The sequence below is a fragment of the Polyodon spathula genome, chromosome 14 (genome assembly GCF_017654505.1).
Source record: "Polyodon spathula isolate WHYD16114869_AA chromosome 14, ASM1765450v1, whole genome shotgun sequence".
NCBI classification, from domain to species: Eukaryota; Metazoa; Chordata; class Actinopteri; order Acipenseriformes; family Polyodontidae; genus Polyodon; species Polyodon spathula.
Window position 1 is genome coordinate 14519320 of NC_054547.1, and position 20309 is coordinate 14539628.

The 20309-nt window shown below is 35.7% G+C and overlaps 1 protein-coding gene across 1 annotated transcript; it reads left to right on the forward strand.

Moving 5' to 3' along the window:
* The first annotated feature begins 4598 nt into the window (after positions 1 to 4598).
* Positions 4599 to 19920, forward strand: LOC121326527 (regulator of G-protein signaling 8-like). Its single transcript, XM_041269857.1, has 6 exons — positions 4599 to 4917; positions 14947 to 15035; positions 17225 to 17335; positions 17582 to 17643; positions 18515 to 18681; positions 18881 to 19920. The coding sequence occupies exons 1-6, from the start codon at positions 4801 to 4803 to the stop codon at positions 19073 to 19075; spliced, it is 741 nt and encodes a 246-aa protein (XP_041125791.1). The 5' UTR covers positions 4599 to 4800; the 3' UTR covers positions 19076 to 19920.
* The last annotated feature ends 389 nt before the right edge of the window (positions 19921 to 20309 follow it).

Sequence of the window (20309 nt, forward strand, 5' to 3'; positions counted from 1 at the left end):
TCTCCCTTATATTTACAAAAGATGCAATGTACAATTGCATTTGACCGTAGCAGTACCATTTAAAAAATATAAAGAGCTATTTAAAGTCTATAATACATGCATTATAAGACAGTGACAATGTATTGGTCATAGCCCTTTTAAATAATTACATTTTTGTCATAGAGTGACAAGTACATCTAAAAAAATGTTTCAGTGTGATCAATTTAGTAAGCACTGTTTGGGTCATGACAGGTTGCAGGCAGAATCCAGCTAAAGCAATGGGTGTAGCTTCAAAAAACAGTAAGACGAAAAAGAACAGCTTGTACAAAAATGATGTAAAATAGCTAGATCATGCATTTTCATATTGGAAAACAATAAATCAAAAAACAACAGAACATCATATGACCTGACTATTTGTCTTTCATCTTTGTACAAAGTGTGCTTTCTGATTAATTCAGCTGTTTAAGAGTCTGCCTACTGTATAAAAATTAACATGAACAGGCACATTTGACATTATAATTCACTACATGTGGTGGAGTAGCTGAACTACATTTTGTTCTAGTAAATCACGGTATCTTGTCCAGTAGAGAAACAAAATGTGCAATGTTTATTCCATATAGAAGCAACAATACCAACACAAAATAACAGACTTTTTATGCCACTGAGAAACGGCTTATCTGGCAGATCCCTTTATCATATTCAACATGCAACAAAACTGTGGTTACCAACATTCTAATTGAAATACTGTTTGGTCACAGTGGAGCTATACCTTGTAAAGATAAAGATCCTACACAAATAATAATAAATAAAAAAACATAGAAAACGCAGCATATAAAAGTGCATTACACAGACTTTTATAGTATAAATTTACGAATAAAAATAATATGCACAGAACAAAACACGAGATAGTTGAACAGCACTTAATATTTTGAGTTTCAGCTCCACCCCTATCCTGCTTCAACACAGCCTGAACACAAGGCAGATGGGCCCGCTTCATCCAGCTGTGGAGACTTCAGCCGTCAGTCAGGGTATTGTGCACAATACTCATTAAGTGTTTTCCTCTTGCACCCCATTTTCAAATCAAACTAGTAACTGTCACCGTATACCTATATCAAAAGCTTACCTACACATTAGCACGCTAATTTCAAAGTAGGTGCTTTGAATGACAATGGCAAATGAAAGTGCACAGTAGGTGCAGGTCTTTTAAACAAATGAGTGCATTGTAGCGCTGCTTCAGTCAACGTGATCTGTCAGAACAGGATGAAATGACTGATTTTGTTTAAATTATAGATGCTCCACCTGCCAAAAAGCACTGAATACCATCTATATATATATATATATATATATATATATATATATATATATATATATATATATATATATATATATATATATATATTACATTTTTTAAATTTTTAGCAAAAGGTTATTGGTAATGCAAAAATGGTAATGACTGTGAAATTACAGTAGCCTATTAAGGGACCACTGAGATGACTGACAGCGACCCCCAGTCATTCAGAGTGGAAGGGAGACGGGACAGACAGCAAGTATAAAAACTACACAAACTAGAGATGATTTAATTTTTTTTTTTTTTTTTTTTGGTAAGAAAATAGCGAGTGGTTTTACCGACGTTTATCCAATGTAAATTTATTTCAGTCAAACTATTTCAGTCAATTTTTTGAGGAATTCGATGTTTAACGAGCTTTACCGATTAAAATTGAAAAGTAGCAAGTCTTAACGATATAGTATGTCGTCAGTGCACCTGGACGGCCAAAAAAAGCACTGAATACCATATATATATATAATATATATATATATAATATATATAGATATATATATATATTGTTTTTTTAATTTTAGCAAAAATTTTATTCGTTTTCCAAAAACCATTACGTTTTGATTGTCCTTGTGAATCGTTTTTTCAGAAACAATTGTTTAAATTATAGATGCCCAATTCACTGAAAAAATTTTCAGTTAGCTTGTTGAGTTACTTTTCAGAAAAAATGCTAATTGCACAGCAATTCTGAAAAAAGCAACGGACGATCTGTCTTTAGAAAAAAAACACTGAAATGTTCCTGTAGACAGAAACAATTGTTTAAATTATAGATGCCCAATTCACTGAAAAAATTTAAAATTAAATTACTTGATACTGTATGTCAAAAGTGTATGAAATGTCAGTGCAATTGTCCAGTTTACTAAATGCCTTCTCTCTTGTGATAGGGGGCTGCCTACTCTCAATGTATTGAGTTGTGCAGAGCTACCAAGAGATGGCATTAAAGAGCAAGAAGCCCTTCATGTGCTTTGGCTCAGTGAATCTTTTTGCAAATCAAGTGATTAAGAGAGTTCAGTGGTTCAGGAGGCTTCACTTTTCTCATCACTACTTTCAAGTGTTCAGGATTACATGCAATAATATATATATTTTTTCTGAATAGGTGCTACTGTCACCCAGTTTACAGTATATTGTGATGAATCAGGACCCTATGACGATAACCAGCGTCCTCCCAAAAGATACAATGTCCACACAGCAGGATTAGTTCAAACACGTAGCGTAATTTTAATTTCAAAACAAATACAAAACAAAGAAAACCTAACCCGTTTTTGGGGTCCTAACTTAAACACCTGTTGATTCTTCTAATCTGAACATTGACAGGCTAACCCTGTTTGCCCTGTCAAAACTGGTTTCAACAAAACCTTGTTGTGATGCTCTTTCGTTTAAGCTGCTGAAACACAGTATATCTCGACATTGTTTTTTTTTTTTTTAAACAGCCCCAATCAAACAATTAATGTAAACAATTATACAATTACGGGATTGTTAGGAGACCTTCACTTAGATGGATTCCTAAGAACCCCATCTTTACTAAAATGGAGTGTACACTCCTTACCCACAGGGTCCTAAAACCTCCAAATCCCGGTTAGGAATGTACTTATCACATTAAATATACACTGCCCATCTATCTGTCAGTAACATACCAACATTATCAAGTGAATTCAAACTAAAATTAACAAAACTTAGATTGATGCTGGGAGTTTTCCTTCATTCAGCAAGCTTGTATTAGCCACTGCAACCGTATATTTGATTTAGAAGTAAGGACAACAAATCCATGGCATTTCATGTAGAGGGATTTCACAATACTTTGACAAGAGAGACCTTGGTTGTATAAACTTTGCCAATAAGCAGTTCTCATTCATTCAGATTTACAAATATAATGTTTTTCATTGGCCTTTTAAAAAAAGTTTGTGTCAGAAGATGAAACAGCAAGCTACTACAAATATTTTTTGTCAGTGATCTCACTCCAGAAAGTGCCGCTCATTTAACATTTAATCTAATCAGTACCTCCAGCACATATTACAGAACTGTATCCTAATGTAAAGTCCCCAATACCGAATTTTACTCAGATGATGAAACACCTCAAGGATTTCCCACCCTCTCACCTGTGGGTCGTTTCCCAAAAGGTACTTCCTAACCGACGTTGTGAGAGCATCATAAGAGCAGCAACTTCTACTTGAGTAGTCTGGAGTAATTCTCAGATGTCTGTGGATGTTTTTTAATACATTGTAACACCATTAGGAAAACATAAACTGAACACACACATTTGTGCATACGTGGAATAGTTGCTTACATTTATTTTGTGATCTTCAGCAAAGCCACACTTTATTAAAATAATGTAACCCTTTAGACAGCCAAGACCACTTTTTTTTTCTTTTTTTAAGCCATAAAACAGATAATGCTCCTGAGAATATTGAGGAGGTTTGGGAAACATGTGTCAAGATGGATCAGAAGCAACTGCACCTTACCGGAAAGAATAATCTTAAAGTCATGAGTAATTAGAACTAAGCTACTTGCATTTCCAAATAGAAACCTGTAATTTGCCCACAATGTGTCCTCTCTAACTAGTTTACTACTATAATGAAAGTTATAATCTAATTTTCATTTGGATTAACTTATGGTAAGGACATTTAAGGTATCTTCTTAGTAGCATTTTCCCCAGTACCATTATATTCACACCTAGCCTAATGTATCCTTGCAATAGTTGGAGAAATTCTATGAAAGGTGGAATTTTATGTAGTGGGTCTAAACCAAGTTAACTTACTCTTTACCACCCACTACCATAATCAAAACAGAATAACATATGAGTTACATTTACTAGATCCTCCAAGAAAGTCAGAAGGCAGACAAATAGACCAGTCAAAGGATGTATGGATAAACATTTACCTATAAAAACAGTAGGTACTGTTCATGTACATATTTATTGCTCAACATTAGCTTGCTTCTGCTGAGTGCAAATCAATTCATATTTATGACATGACATTTTTAAACATCTGGCATCATTTAAAATGAATACATGTTGTACCTTGTTAGACTTCCTTTTTTTCCCTATTAAAATAACAGTAGGTGTCTGGTAGGTTTTTTAAGAACGTGGACATACATTCAGATGAAAGGACTTTTAATGCATTTGTCAGCGTGAGACTGTCCTTTTATCTGTTGAATTGAAATGATAAAACAGCTTTCAGCCTGCCTCTTATCTCTGTTCTACAGACCCTGCTTTGTGCACTCAAGCACACACACACCCAATCTAGAAAATGCATTTAAAATTAACATCTTCTAATGAAAAACACAAGCAGTGAATGCATCATTTTACTGCAGGATCTCACTAACGAAGCCAGGTACAGTATGCATGCCTGAGAGACTGCAGTGCTCCAATAGACTCTCCTCCCCCCAACCTCTCTCTGAACATGTAGCACTGCCAAACATACATTTCTGTTGCTATTCTTGGAGAACAGAGACTATCAAGACGAGACGGACTGTCATCACTGCCTCAGATGTACCAACAGATAGCAGAGGGACGCCCTGAAAAAGCCGCAGTGCCCTGCCAGGTCACCAGCAAAGTGAGAGATTTTTTGAAGGCTTTATTCTCCTTGTTTGCAGGTACACACAAGGTAGGATACTATTTTTTAATTAAGGAATCATTAGAGAGCATTATAGAATATGTGAACAGGTGGGATATTGGCAATACCACATCATTAGTTTCATACTTATGGGGCATCCATCTGCAATACATCCCCAGATATATTTTAATAAGACAAGGCAATGACAAGAGTTTGTTACTGGTAAGACTTTAATGACATGAATGTATTGTTTTGTAACAATTTTATTCTTAAGTATCTGAATCAACAATGGAGACCAAAAAATGATATATAAGAACAACAAGGGGTAACAACTCATACAATGTATTTGTATACCTTAACTGCAATTACATTAAATTAATCATTTGAGGCCAGTCTGGGGATATATAGAAAAGATTAAGAACCCCAAAGGCCATTCCTAGTCAAATTGTCTTAATGCCTTGGTGTTTCATAAATTGCAAGGTGTATTTTGTAGCTTATATTTTACATGATCGATAATATTGTTTGGTTTTTTTTGTTAGGTTTTTTTTATTTTTATTTTTTTTAACAGTTATCTTTATTAATTCCCGATTTTCTCCCAATTTTGGAATGTCCAATTATTATTCAAACTGTCTCTCCACTGCAAACCCCGGTAGAGACAAAGACGAGCACACGTGTCCTCCGAAACGAGTGCTGTCAGTCACCAGCTTTCATTCGTTCTGCAATCCTGCCATCTAGCCAACCCAGAACTTACAGTGTCAGAAAACCATGCAGTTCTGCATGCAGGCCTGCAGGCGCCCGGCCAGCCACAGCAGTCACTTGTGTGGGGTCAGCCAAGGACTCCCCAGCCGACCTAACCCCTCCCCGCCTGGGCAGCGCCTGGCCAATTGTGCACCACCCCCTGGGAATGGCGGAATATTTTTTGCATTTGACAAACATCTTGCAATTGATCGAGGAACCTTATTATTTATGTATTGTATACCAAAATAACTGTTAATAGGAAAATAATAAACATGTTCATAGATTGTATTTTATTTTTTATAACAAGGTCTTTGTTATCTACGGATTATTCTGTAAAAAACATTTCAATTTCAGTTTAAATGTCATATTAAATAGTAGTGCTTGGTGAATGCAGACTTGAACTTGTGGTACACACAGCAGACCAATGCCGTAACCCAGGGGTGTCGAACTCCAGTCCTCGAGGACTGCAGGGTCTTCTGGTTTTCATTCCAACTTATTTATTCTACTGTTCTATTTTTCAAGGTCTTTTTTAATAGTTGATGATTTCAAAAATGCACTTGATTCAAGGTACTTTACCTATAAAACATTTTGAAGGCTGGAGGAAGTGTTACATTTGTCAGGTGGAACTGAAGCCAGAAGACACTGTGGCCCTCCAGGAATTGAGTTTGACACCCCTGCTCTAACCAGTCAGCTGAACAGAGTTGTTGGACCTGTTAACGCGGCTCTTATCCATTAGCCATGGGACGAGCAAAGGTACACCACATTAGCATATCAGGAATGCATGACTCATGAAGTGTTTGTTGTTTGTTTTTCAATCCCTCAAATTACACTATGTAACACAATTTTTGTTCCTGGGTAGTAAGTGTTATTTCCTAATTGCTTATGCCTCAAAAGTATATAAAATGACTATTATTCCCCACAAACTTTGCTTTTGTGACCAGGACAGTGATATTTCAAAATATCACTAGTTCCAATGGGAAAACGGGCAAATGTGTATCTTTTCGTTCACATAAAGTCAGAAAAAAACAACATATGAATCCAAATTAACATGTATTTATACTAAAGTAATACAAAAATGACTACAAAAGATTTAGAAGTGAGCAGTTTTTCAAGATTTATGATTATACTGTAAATACAATAATCTCGAAAAACTGCTCACTCTCCAGCCCTTCGGCGAACAAACTGCCTTCTGCTACAGCCAAATATTTCAAATTTTGACTCATCAGTCCAGAGCATCTGCTGCCATTTTTCTGCACCCCAGTTCCTGTGTTTTTGTGCATAGTTGACTCGCTTGGCCTTGTTTCCACGTCGGAGGTATGGCTTTTTGGCCACAAGTCTTCCATGAAGGCCATTTCTGACCAGACTTCTCCAGACAATAGATGGGTGTACCAGGGTCCCATTGTTTTCTGCCGATTCTGAGCTGATGGCACTGCTGGTCATCTTCCGATTGCAAAGGAAAGTAAGCATGATGTGTCTTTCATCTGCTGCGGTAAGTTTCCTTGGCCGACCACTGTGTCTACGGTCCTCAGCATTGCCCGTTTCTTTGTGCTTCTTCAAAAGAGCTTGGACAGCACATCTGGAAACCCCTGTCTGCCTTGAAATTTCTTCCTGGGAGAGACCTTGCTGATGCAGTATAAATACCTTGTGTCTTGTTGCTGTGCTCAGTCTTGCCATGGTGTATGACTTTTGACAGTAAACTGTCTTCAGCAACCTCACCTTGTTAGTTGAGTTTGGCTGTTCCTCACCAAGTTTTATTCCTCCTACACAGCTGTTTCTGTTTCAGTTAATGATTGTGTTTCAACCTACATATTGAATTGATGATCATTAGCACCTGTTTGGTATAATTGTTTAATCATACACCTGACTATATGCCTACAAAATCCTTGACTTTGTGCAAGTGTACCTAGAAGAATTGATGCTGTTTTGAAGGCAAAGGGTGGTCACACCAAATATGGATTTGATTTAGGTTTTCTTCTGTTCACTCACTTTGCATTTAGTTAATTGATAAATTGAGCTGCTGTGTTGCCTTGCAAAAGTATTTAGACCCTCTCATATTACTGAATTACAAATGGTACGTTGAAATTTCGTTCTGTTTGATTTTATTTTTTTTGAAACACTTAAACTCAGAATCAATTATTGTAAGGTGACATTGGTTTTATGTTGGGAAATATTTTTAAGAAAAATAAAAAACTGAAATATCTTGCTTGCATAAGTATTCAACCCTTGTGCTGTGGAAGCTCCCCGTTTGCACCAATGAAAGAAATTGCCCTAATGAGGACACAATTACCTTACCATTGGCCTCCACCTGTGAACCATTAAAGTTGCTGTCACATTTTCTGGATAAAAACCCCACTGTTGAAGGATCATTGGTAAGGCTGTGAATCTGAAGGAAAATGAAGACCAAAGAGCATTCTACAGAAGTTAGAGATAAAGTAATACAAATGCATAGATTAAGGAAAGGGTACACAATAATGTCCAAGTGTTTGGATATCCCAGTGAGGACAGTTAGATCAATAATCAGGAAGTGGAAGCTGCATCACACCACCCAGGCACTGCCAAGAAAAGGCCGTCCCTCAAAACTCAGCGCTCAAACAAGAAGGAGACTTGTGAGAGAAGCCACAGAGAGGCCAACAATCACTTTGAAGGAGCTACAGAGTTCAGTGGCTGGGAATGGAGTAATGGTGCACCAGTCAACCATATCAAGAGCTCTGCATAACACTGACCTGTATGGGAGGGTGGCAAGAAAGAAGCTATTACTCAAAAAGTACCATCTGAAAGCACGTCTGGAGTTTGCCAGAAAGCATGAGAGTGACCCAGCTGCGATGTGGAAAAGGTTTTGTGGTCAGATGAGACCAAGATAGAGCTTTTTGGTCAAAACTCAAAGCGCTATGTGTGGCGCAAACCTAACACTGCCCATGCCTCAAGACACACCATCCCTACAGTGAAGTATGGTGGTGGCAGCATCATGCTGTGGGGATGCTTCTCATCAGCAGGGACTGGGCATCTTGTTACAATTGAAGGAAGAATGTATGGAGCAAAATACAGGAAAATACTGCAAGAGAATCTGCTTCAGTCCTCTAAAAAACTGAAGCTTGGGAGGAAATTCACCTTTCAGCAGGACAATGATCCCAAGCACAAGGCAAAAGAAACATTGGAGTGGCTCAAGAACAAAAAGGTGAATGTCTTACAGTGGTCCAGTCAAAGTCCTGATCTCAATCCCATTGAGAATCTGTGGCTCCATTTGAAAATTGTGGTCCACAGGCATCATCCAACCAACCTGAACAACCTGGAGCAAATCTGCCAAGAAGAATGGGCCAAAATCACTCCGACACTGTGTGCAAAGCTGGTACATACTTACCCCAAAAGACTTAAAGCTGTTATTGCAGCGAAAGGTGGCTCTAACAAATATTAATATGTGGGGGTTGAATACTTATGCAAGCAAGATATTTCAGTGTTTTATTTTTCTTAAAAATATTTCCCAACATAAAACCAATGTCACCTTACAATAATTGATTCCGAGTTTCAGTGTTTAAAAATAAAATATCAAACAGAACGAAATTTCAATGTACCATTTGTAATTCGGTAAAATGAGAGAACTGGTCAGGGGTCTGAATAATTTTGCAAGCCACTGTGTGTGTGTGTGTGTGTATGTATATATATATATATATATATATATATATATATATATATATATATATATATATATATATAAAATTCACATATCACAGAGAGCTCTTTTTCTTTTGCAATTTTTGAAACTGTCGCACAACTTCTGGTGAGGTGGTAAATAAGTGCAAGGTATTTTTGTCATTTCTAGCGATATGAACATCTGGTTTTTGTATCCGAATATATGTCAAAAAATATTTTAGTTTAGTATATGTTTAGTTTGCACTAAACTTCACAACTACATGTGGCACTGCCTTGTTACTTAGCTTTGGCGTGTCTGGATTCTTTAACCCAAAATGCCAGAAATGAACAACATTCGTAGGGACTTGCAAACAGATGTTTTAGATATGGTTTGCCATGGGGTACCTGAAAATACAATTATTTAGGTTTTGAACAGCTGAATCTCAATGTTACACACAGAGTAACATGGCCCCAGCAATGACAGAGTGAAGTCCTGTTTGTCATATTTCCAGCTAGAAATGCCAACCCATGTTTTTCAGCAATTCCTAACCTTTACAGCCGACTGCTCTTTACAGAGGACACTAATGCACAATGTTTTCCCTCCAGGCATTCAATCTCTGTTGCTGGATAACTGAGTGGAATTTAAAATAAGAGCTGACATCCTCTTTCGACGATTTCTAAGAAAAGAGGTGTGCAAATAACAAGTCTTATGGCTCGAAGGATCCTAAGAATAACATGATTTAAAATGTCATACATTTTTTTTAATGATGTTGCTGCTTTCAGATACAAATAATGGTTTGTTCCACTCTAAATAACGGTTTGGGTTAGGTAATGACTTGCAATTTCTTATTTTAGTTAAGAAATGCATGCAAGTTACTGAAATGCATGATTATTGTTAATTCTTAAAATTCACTGATGATTACAATGTACTGTCTTGCAAAAAAGAACAAAATGCATTACTGTATTATTATTATTATTATTATTATTATTATTATTATTATTATTATTATTATTATAATAATAATAATAATAATAATAATAATAATAATAATAATAATAATAATAATAATAATATTATAATAAATAATTAATGTGAATGGAAATACCTTGGCAAAAAAAAATATATATATATATGTGATGACCATATCCCCAGATCAGTGCCATCAGGCTTAAATGCCATTTGCCAGATGGAGTAATTGCAGCCATAACCTTTAAATGGCAGTTTTCTTGTCGTCAGGTAATCAATCTTTCTGGGAAACCATTTAAAATATATCAGAAACGGGAAATAAAAAGCAGAAAATAGCCATTTCTCCAGTCTGACTGCCATATGAGGCAAACCATCCACCAAACGGGTCTTTGAAAAATGCACTTACTGGAAGTATGATGTCTGATAATTTTTGCAAAAATAAATCCTGTTCAAGGCGTTGGAAGGGGAACAGTGCCCAAAATCTTAAAAAGCTTCCCAATCAGGGGGCCCAACATTAACAACATAGCTGTACTGTAAGGAAATTAAGCTATTTTATTTGCCTAGGTTAACAATGACTTTGTTCACAACGGGAAAATAAATGGTGCACTCTTGTCATTCCTTTATAATATGATAACATTTTCGATTTACCTGCTTTTTTTTTTTTGGACAGTTTAAAACAAACGTGTCTGTGGCTTGAGGTAGGCGTCATTGTATTTTAATTGAGTTGTGGGTATGCTAAAATGGTTTAAGGAAAGTTAAAATTAAAAATAAATTTTCACCATACAGTATAGTAAAATAAAAATGTATAATAATAAAGCAAAATAGCACAGTACAGTAATATATATATATATATATAGAGAGAGAGAGAGAGAGAGAGAGAGAGAGAGAGGTAGGCTGTTGTAACGACTCTGTTCAATGGTAATGGTATTTACATACCGTAAATCAGTTTAGTCTCCAAGGCAGATCTCCCACTTCTTTGATATTTTTAGTTTTAAACAGGTAACAGGTTTATAAAGCAGGTATTTTACCTCTGTACCACCTGTTGTCTTTTAAGAATGCACAAAACCCTACCTATTACAGAAACAGACATCATACTGGTCTGCTTTGGAGGAAGATTGCATGTGACCATTAGTCACAATTAGTCTGCGTGGGCTTTCAAGAAATAGATTGCAAAATACAGTAGGCCTTGACGGATTACAAAAATGGATGTGTATATTAACACTCATTGTTACAGACTCATAAACACATTAAGACAATAATCTAGTTTTAAGTTCCATTTTCGTGTAAATCACTGTACTATCCTGAGGCTTTTCTCAAAGAATATAAAGGAAAGACATTATAACAATTAAAAAATCAGGGCTTTATGTCTGCACGGTTACATTGTAAGATGCTGGTTAATTCCTGTTTATGTGTGAAAGAGTTCCTTGAAAGAAAGCAAAAAATAAATAACAAGCAACACCATAATAGTGTATTTAGTATACATTTAAATGGTAATGGTAGTAGACTAAAAGTAACAGTTAAACAGCATATAATTGCCTTTAGAGTCTGCACACTAAGGGGTAGATGTACTAACGTGTTGTGTCTGTCGCAATCATTCCAAACCACATGCAAAACAGTCGGAAGTGTAGAGTGAAATGTACTAAACAAACGCAACACTGTTAGCATCATTTTAACGAATGCTTTGCAGCCGCAGTTCTTATTTGCGCTTTAGCCTTAAATTAATATGTAATTCTGGGTGTTCCTGCAGAAATGTGCAGAAACAGGGTGGAGATGAGAGGGCAAATGAGGGATCAATAATATTGCAATGAGATGCAGTAAAGCTGCGGGCAACTGCGACACAATTGCATCAATTTGTTAAGAACTTTTGAAAGCACGTTTTAAACAGTCGCAATTGTTGCTGGCATTTCCCAGTCTGCTTTTTCTCGTGTATTGCCAGTTGTGCTCAATGCATTTTTGAGACGAACACCCAAGTACCTAATTTTCACTAAAGTCAAGGTGTACTTACAAGCCTTGAAAACAAATTTCCATGACATTTTTGATTTTACCGGCGTGTTGGGAGCAATAGACTGCACACATGTGCCACTAACCCCTCCAGCTCATTCTGAGCATCTGTATAGGACCATGATCTATTGTGTGTTAATTGTCTAGGCTACTAAGTAGACCAAGGTAATAATAATAATAATAAGTACAAACAAAGTGAAAATAAAAGCTAGGCATTCATTTGCTTTTACTACTGTACTGTATACTGTATAGGCCTACTGTACAGATTTATATTTTTACATACTGTAATGTGTAGTGTACCCAAACCACATTAGTGTTATTTCAATGCAATGATTTATATTTAAAATACATAGAGAACTGTAAATGTATGTGTGTGCGATTTTATTGTATTGTTTTTAAACCTGACACCTCCTTAAATCGGACAAACATAAGTTTTGGGGATAAAGGGAGGGACCCCACTATAGAATCTGATGGGATTAAACTGCCTTTATATATATATATATATATATATATATATATATATATATATATATATATATATATATATATAAAACAGTATTAAAATAGGGAAAATGAATCCGGAACAGAATGTATTGTAAAGATGACGTTTACATTTAACAAAAACAATGTTATTTTGATAGTTCCACCCTTGCATGTATAGACGTTATCCTTCTGGCACTCTCTGCTACAGCAAACCACAACTCAACTACCGCTATATTATTTGAATAAATGTTGCACAACGCTCACTATAGATCTCGCTAAGATGATGGAAATAATATTTTGCGGCTGACTTCATTAACATATTTTTTCTTAATACGACAAAATGTGCACTTTGCAAATTGTAGTAACAAAAATGCAAACTGCGGTATGTTTGCAATGCAACTGACCCTCTTAGTACATCGACCCTCTAAGTGTTTGATGTAGACATAAGCATTATTCGCACAGGACTGAAAGTCAGGTGTCCTCAGAGTTGGTCAAAAAGCAGAGGACGTCTAGTAACCCCCAAACATGGATTTGTTTACATCAAGAAAAGTCGGTAAATTCAAAATGTGATGTTGTGGCCAGAGAAGGTGCTTTTGTACATGATTTGTAAACAAAAAAACGAGTACAAATAACTAATTTTGTTGTTTCTTCTTTTCGAAAGGCCAGAATAACCATGTAGCTCCTTGAGTGGTATGTATTTGCATACATGAAATGCACCACTCAAAGCATCCATTTTTTTAAGACTCGCCCATTATGTTTTGTATTTTTGCCCGTCCCCGATTTGGTTATGCCCAATCGTTGCATTTTACTGAACTGTAGAATCTCAGGACAGATCGTACCAATTGTAATATTATATTGTGGTTTATTGTAAAGGCTGGTGCTGCTTTGAGGCGAATACCCCGGAAATGCTATATCAATTCGCACGGCAGTAAAAAGACACAGGGCGCCTGAGTATGACATTTTACAGAAGGCCCTGGTGTTCTGTAAAAAAATCTGAGAAAATTATCAGGTATTAAAAGAAAAGAATGGTTTGCACAGGACTACGTTGCAGAAGCCACTTGTTTATGTGGTGATTTTTAGTCCCATGCGACTCAGGCTAAGGAACAGTGATTCTTTAAATAGACTTGATTAAAACTGCAAGAGTATTTGAAATAACAATTAATTAAATCACCCTATGAAGCACCACAAAACATTTAGAAACATCTGTTCCTGCATCTTTATGCTATATATCTTTATGATATCTATTATGTACTTTCCACTGTATAGCATGTATTATGCATTTCTCTATTTGAAGTATTATGATTTTCTTGTATTTTCTGCATCTTGTAAAACGCTTGGTGATGGTGTTCCACTATGAAAGGCGCTACATGAAATAAAGATTGATTGATTGACTGATTTAGACAATTTAGGGATTTAGTTATTGGAATCACTAATGAATGTGAAAGACTTAAATGAGAGAAAGACAATTAAATGCATGGGATGCCCAGAAATACAACGTAGGACCGCATATTTTCTTTTTTTTTTCAGTATGTATTATTTTAAAAACATTAGTTTTATATTCATAACACTTCTCTAGACTCTCATTAAAGACATCAACAAGAAGACAGTTTCATGAATATCAATCTGTATTTGTATACACAACTAGCACTGCAGGTAGTTAAGGTTGTTACATATTGGAGTAAAAATCAGCCCTGTTGTTTACTCCTGAATTAAATATTTTTATAAGCTCCATAAAGTCAATACAAAAGTAAAAAAAAAAAACAGACTCTAGCCCAAACCACATACATTTGTGTTCTGTTTATCTGTTCTTATGGAAACATGTATAACATTTGGTATCAAGTATTGGGCATCATGATTTTAAAACAACAAATAAAAAAAAACAAATCAGAATTTCCTGTAAATATATATTTAAGTATAATCTTATCATATGTTCTCTCACTCAAGGAAAAATCTATAAATAATATGCTACGCGTGTTCTGTTATTAAATATGTTCCCAACATCAGAGAAATCTGAGTGTTTTGATGGTCATTTGTACAGAACTGTTGTCCAGAGTCAATGGGGTAAAACAAATCCCTCTTCATAATGTTCAACTTAGCTCTGTAAACAAACACCATACAATAATAAAAGACAAATTGTATACTGATTAGGCAAGCTGTTTTCATTAAGAGGCCAATTGACATGTAATGTAGTGCTTTAGAAGGCTGGGTGAATACAAATATCCAGTGAGGCACCAGAGCTGAGTGTTATGTTTCTGTTGTTATAGATCAAGCTGTCTCACTTATCTGCAAACAGCTCTTCTGTGTGTAGGGAGGAGGGGGACAAACAGGGTGAGAAGACAACAAACAGAAGGCAGTAAGTCCTTTCATTTTTAATAGGAATGTTTTTATTATTGCTTCACCCAGTGTCACTGTATTCTTTTTAAATATCTAGAAAATATATACAGTATGTGACATGTTGTAGGGTGTAAAATCTGTTCTGATCTGCATCAATGCCTTTAACTCAATACATGTGATTTATCAGCCATAATGTGGACCTGCTGAGAATGTCCACATATGTTTAATGCCATTTTGTAACACATTTGAATAGTATGCAATGTCTTACATGCATATTATGTTGTTTGATTTAATGATAATATTTCCTCTAAGGGCTGAAAAGCTGTGTTTTATCCAACAGTAATTGGATAACACTCGTATCCATTATTTTAATTCATTAACATAAGCTAAGTCACCACTGCACAATTTCTGAGGGTAAACTGAACAGAAAAATTACCCCAGAAAATGTCAACATTTGAAGGGCGCCTAGTAATACCTAGGTATGAAATACTCAAAGGGTAAAACAGCCACCAAACAGTCCACCCCAGATGTCCTGAATGTATTCATCTGTCCAATTACTTGTTGAAGAATACTGCATGAAGTATGTTCCAATACTCTTCATAGAACGTGTGGCAAAGTGATTTGCAGTGTGCAGGTGTAGAGGTGATGCTCAAGTAATGACAAACAACAACATTTACGGTGGAATGATGTTTTATTTATAATCCAATGTCACGACAACTGTAAATAATAATAACTGTCAATACACAGCTATCTGTATTGCTCAGTAAAACCCACAGGATTCAGTCCCGAAATAATAATTACAGTAAATACACACATAGAACACCGACATGATCACAAGTCCAATGTGAGTGCTTTTTCAATGCGAGTGGTGAAATACATTTATTAGTGAACAGTAGTGCAGTGTTGTCCAGGTTGGTGAGGGCCTTTAGCAACAGCTCCTGGTACGTGTTAGCCATCTAACAAGAACAAACATTTACAATTAGTACGACAAAACAAACAAACACCACGGTTTATCACAGTCCTTCAGCGGTTCGTCCGTAACCATATCAAAAGGAGCAGTTCCCTCGGCCACATTCCCTTTTGTAGCCATCCTCCCTTGGTTAGAGCGTGCAATCATTTTTTCCTCCAATCCGTGATTGCCACATCGCTTCTCGTCTGGGGCAATGACTTGGTGTACTTTGGCCCCGCCCCTTCCTGGATTGCCGAATTCCGACTGACCCTAGAATGAATGGTCAAACCATCCAGTCCGGGGCACACTGTTCCCTTTACACAGCACCCTCACAGGTCAGGAGGGAGATTTATAACCAAGATTCATTCTTTCTCTATCACAAAAGTCACATAGATTCAGGGGTTAATTTGTAAACAAAAAAGGTACCAGATCTTATAATTAATGAAAAGGGATAGCATTTTATAGCATATTTGTTTCTAATGTACTGACATTTACAGTAGTTTAATTATATGCTTTCAGTTCTCATCTGCTTGCTGGTAGCTGCATGCCAACCTTTGCCTCACCTTGTTTTTTTTTTTTAAAAAGTAATAATTTTGTTAAAGGTGTAAACCTGGATTAAAGGTGCTGACAACCAATTTAAGAACTCACAGATGACAAAGGAATGCTAACTGATAAGCAGCATGACTGGGAGCAGTGTTGAATTTCATTAACTGTATATTTATTTATTGACTCAACGTTAAATGCATTTTGTAGACATAATTTCTAAAAACGAAAGTAACTGTATACTGTGATCATAGTAAAAAAATGTTTCTCCTGAAAATGTTTTTTTAAAGAACTTTTTTTTTTTTTTTTAAGTCCCTGGTGATTCTAAATTTAAGAATACAGTTGTTTTGTATTCACAGCATCTAGCTGAAGTGCTGCATTTAGATACACTTAATGCACACGCTAATAAGCTAACTCCAATTTATGCCTTGAGGTTCAGCTTCCATGTTCCAACTTTGATGTTGACTAATCTGGGCATTTTGAATTCCGTTGGCTATAAACGTTATAAATGCAGTATTCAAAAACAAACTCTTTATTATTAGACAGGTGGATCTTTCAGAAATCTTAGGGAATTCAGGATCAAAATTTGTTTGGTCATAACCAAAAAAAAAAAAAAAAAAAAAAAAAACTGAGCTGTATTTCTATTCAGTTTTACTTCCTGCTTATTATTACACATTACAGTCCTATGATAGACATACCATGTATTCCTCTTTCAGAACCAGAGCCATGAAGACTCGACTGGGCTGTTTATCAAATAAATCCGATTCATACAGTGATTTCACAGCCTTTCTTCCTCCTGTAACAGCAAAGACAACCAGATGCATAAAGTAAGAACAATAAACCTATGTAGTATGTAATTGTTTTTTTGGAGGATGGGGGGAGGAAATAGTGTGTAAAGACACTTTTTCCATATAGTAATGTAAACCAATCTCATTATTACTTTATTAATCTTTTGTTCTGTATATAAAATGACAAAACTTGAACAATATGCAAGACTGCAAAACACATTAAAGTTCAGAACACATTTTTGTTGAGGTATCTAATGTACATTATTCTCACTCTCAACTTGTTAGGTTATCAACAGAAAAAGTCAAACAATGGACGGAATCATTTGACATCCTTCTTTCCCATAAATGTAAGTGTCAGAGTACCTTTTTGTGTCCTAATGAGCTACCATAGTCTCTGTTACAATGAACAAAACACTGAAAAATACATTTAAAAAGGATATAGAATTACAGTATTCTAGGTATTTTAAACAGACAGATAAATTAAATAATTAGCTGTTATAGACATATAACAGGAATAATTCAGACACAGGCTATGTCTACAGAATTAACACCACAGTTCACCAGCAGGCATAGAACAGACAAAAAAAGTTATGCTCTGAAATAAAAGGAAAGATGCTGAACTAAAAGAAAAACAAATGTCTTGCCAAGTATGTAGAACAGGTCAGAAGAACTTGTTGATGTTCCAGTCTCAGAGAATTTCCCTTTCCAGTTCCTTCCCAAATACAAGCAGCTGTCTAACATAAACATAAAGAAAATCACAGTCAAGGGAATTCTTTGTGAAACTAAGGAAAGCCTCTCACAGGAAGTCCCCTGGAATATTTTGGAGTCATGAAAAATCCCTTTCTTTAGCAGTCAGTGATGGGAATAAAAAATGTTCTGGCAATCCACACATTGCGCAACATAATCCATGGCAAGTCCTTTTGTGACAATTGCACTGTTACCACTTTGAACCATACCACTGTCTGTGATCCACATATCAAAATAAAGTCCATGTTCTCACTAGCTATGGTGAAGAAGTAGTACTGCAAAAGTGTGATACACAATTATATAAGCTGTAACATACTCTAACACATCCCACATCACCCAAGTTGTTTTGCTCTATTCCCGCTAATAACATCTATATCGCTAAAAAAATGTAAATAGAAGAAAAGAAGGCTAAATATTTTGCAACCACCTTTTTGTGTAATAATGACTCCCATTTTTTCATTACTTTCACAGATGGTTTGGCTGCATTTAGAGCATTCCTTCAAACAGAATTCAGTGAGGAAAACATTGAGTTCTGGATGGCCTGTGAGGACTATAAGAAGACCAAGTCCACAGCGAAACTGGGCTTGAAGGCTAAGAAGATATATGAGGAGTTCATTGATGTTCAAGCTGCGAGAGAGGTTGGTATTGTAAATTAAGATGACTCTGCCACCTATATTTCTTATAGAAGAAAATATTTTTTTTACAGTAAGAATTCAGATTTAAGAAACCATTTGACTTTATGTACTTAATTTTTCATTTTAGCACAGATTTATTTGTAGATATATATGAAAGACCATGAAACACATGGTGAGTCATTGACTTTTACCCCTCCTGCAGGTGAATATTGACTTTCAGACACGAGAGATGACAAGGAGAAACCTTCAGGAACCCACCCCCTCATGCTTTGATGATGCCCAAGGAAGAGTGCACAGCCTTATGGAAAAAGACTCATATCCCAGGTTCTTGAGATCTAAAATCTACATGGACTTATTAAACCAGACTCAAACTCACTCCCAAAGGCGATTTAGTTAGAGAGACCAGCATTATTATCTCTACTGCATCCATGCACCCCTTAATTTAATATGTGTAAATAGTATAAAATAACCCAAGGGGTTTTTAAGGTTGAAAATGGGAAAGACCATCAGATGCTTTCCTGTGCTGGTTTCACGTATTGAAACATATTATATATTGAAACATATATTGTACAGCTTCACGTGGCCTTGTAATTAATATGTACCCTGACTTATTGTGACCCTACTTCAGACAAATTGGTTTAAAGTGTAAAAAATGTGAAATTACTGGACTAAAATCCCTGTATAAACCCTGCGGTATACCTCAAATATTTGAGTTTCTTTTGCTCCTCCATATCATACAAAACATGACCATTATGATTCCCACATTCACCTGACTTAATGAACATATCTGAACATTGAGAAAGCAGATTCAATCATAGAGGTACATTGTACACACAATATAATAAATTAATCTAGTTCTAGAGGCATCTGTAAGCTGATGTATGTGAGAAAACACAGAGCAGCAATGGTTCAACTCAGCTACAGTATATGAGCAGCCAGACACTGCATTACGGTTTTCAACAGCTTTAATGGTTAAAAATACACATGTAGCCTTATTCATGTTCCATTCTGTGTAGTGTACATGATCATTGTTGGAAGGTATCCCTGCAAATGGAAAGCTAATGGGCAACACAGATATGGGAAGTTACAGTCACAGTGATCCTGTTTGAGCAAATGGCTGCAGAACAATACATGTTTCAGAACAATAATTAAACTCATCAGCTAACCAAGTAAAGTACAATTGGGCAGTACAAACATTCATCTTATATTTACTGCAATAAGCACAATAATAGTTGGGATTTCACATGCATACATTTTCATACATTTTAACAATACAGAATTAGATATAGGTTGTACTGCACAATGAAAGTAGTGATAAAACAATTAGAGTAGTATTTATACATTTATCTGCTGGTTTTGTATTTATTTTATAATAAAACATTCTATGTTTATTCATACACCGGATGATAGCATAAAAAAATATTTCAAATAGTTAGTATACAACTATTTGTTTTAACAAGTATTGTATTGACTTGTTACATTACAACCTGGATATTTGTTCTTACTACTCTGTAATGAATCTTATAAAGCACCATATGTAATCTCTTAGTGTGAGAAATACGCTGTATTCATGCATTAGGCATTTAACAAATAATCGTCCCTGCAGCCAGCTTGTTCGGCCATCTTCCTTA

Excerpts from the sequence above, each read along its gene's own strand:
- LOC121326527 (XM_041269857.1), top strand. The coding sequence starts at position 4,801 with ATGTACCAACAGATAGCAGAGGGACGCCCTGAAAAAGCCGCAGTGCCC. Across the intron at positions 17,336-17,581 it reads AAGACAACCAGATGCATAAA|GTTATCAACAGAAAAAGTCA; the intron begins GTAAGAACAATA and ends TCAACTTGTTAG. Across the intron at positions 18,682-18,880 it reads ATGTTCAAGCTGCGAGAGAG|GTGAATATTGACTTTCAGAC; the intron begins GTTGGTATTGTA and ends CCCCTCCTGCAG.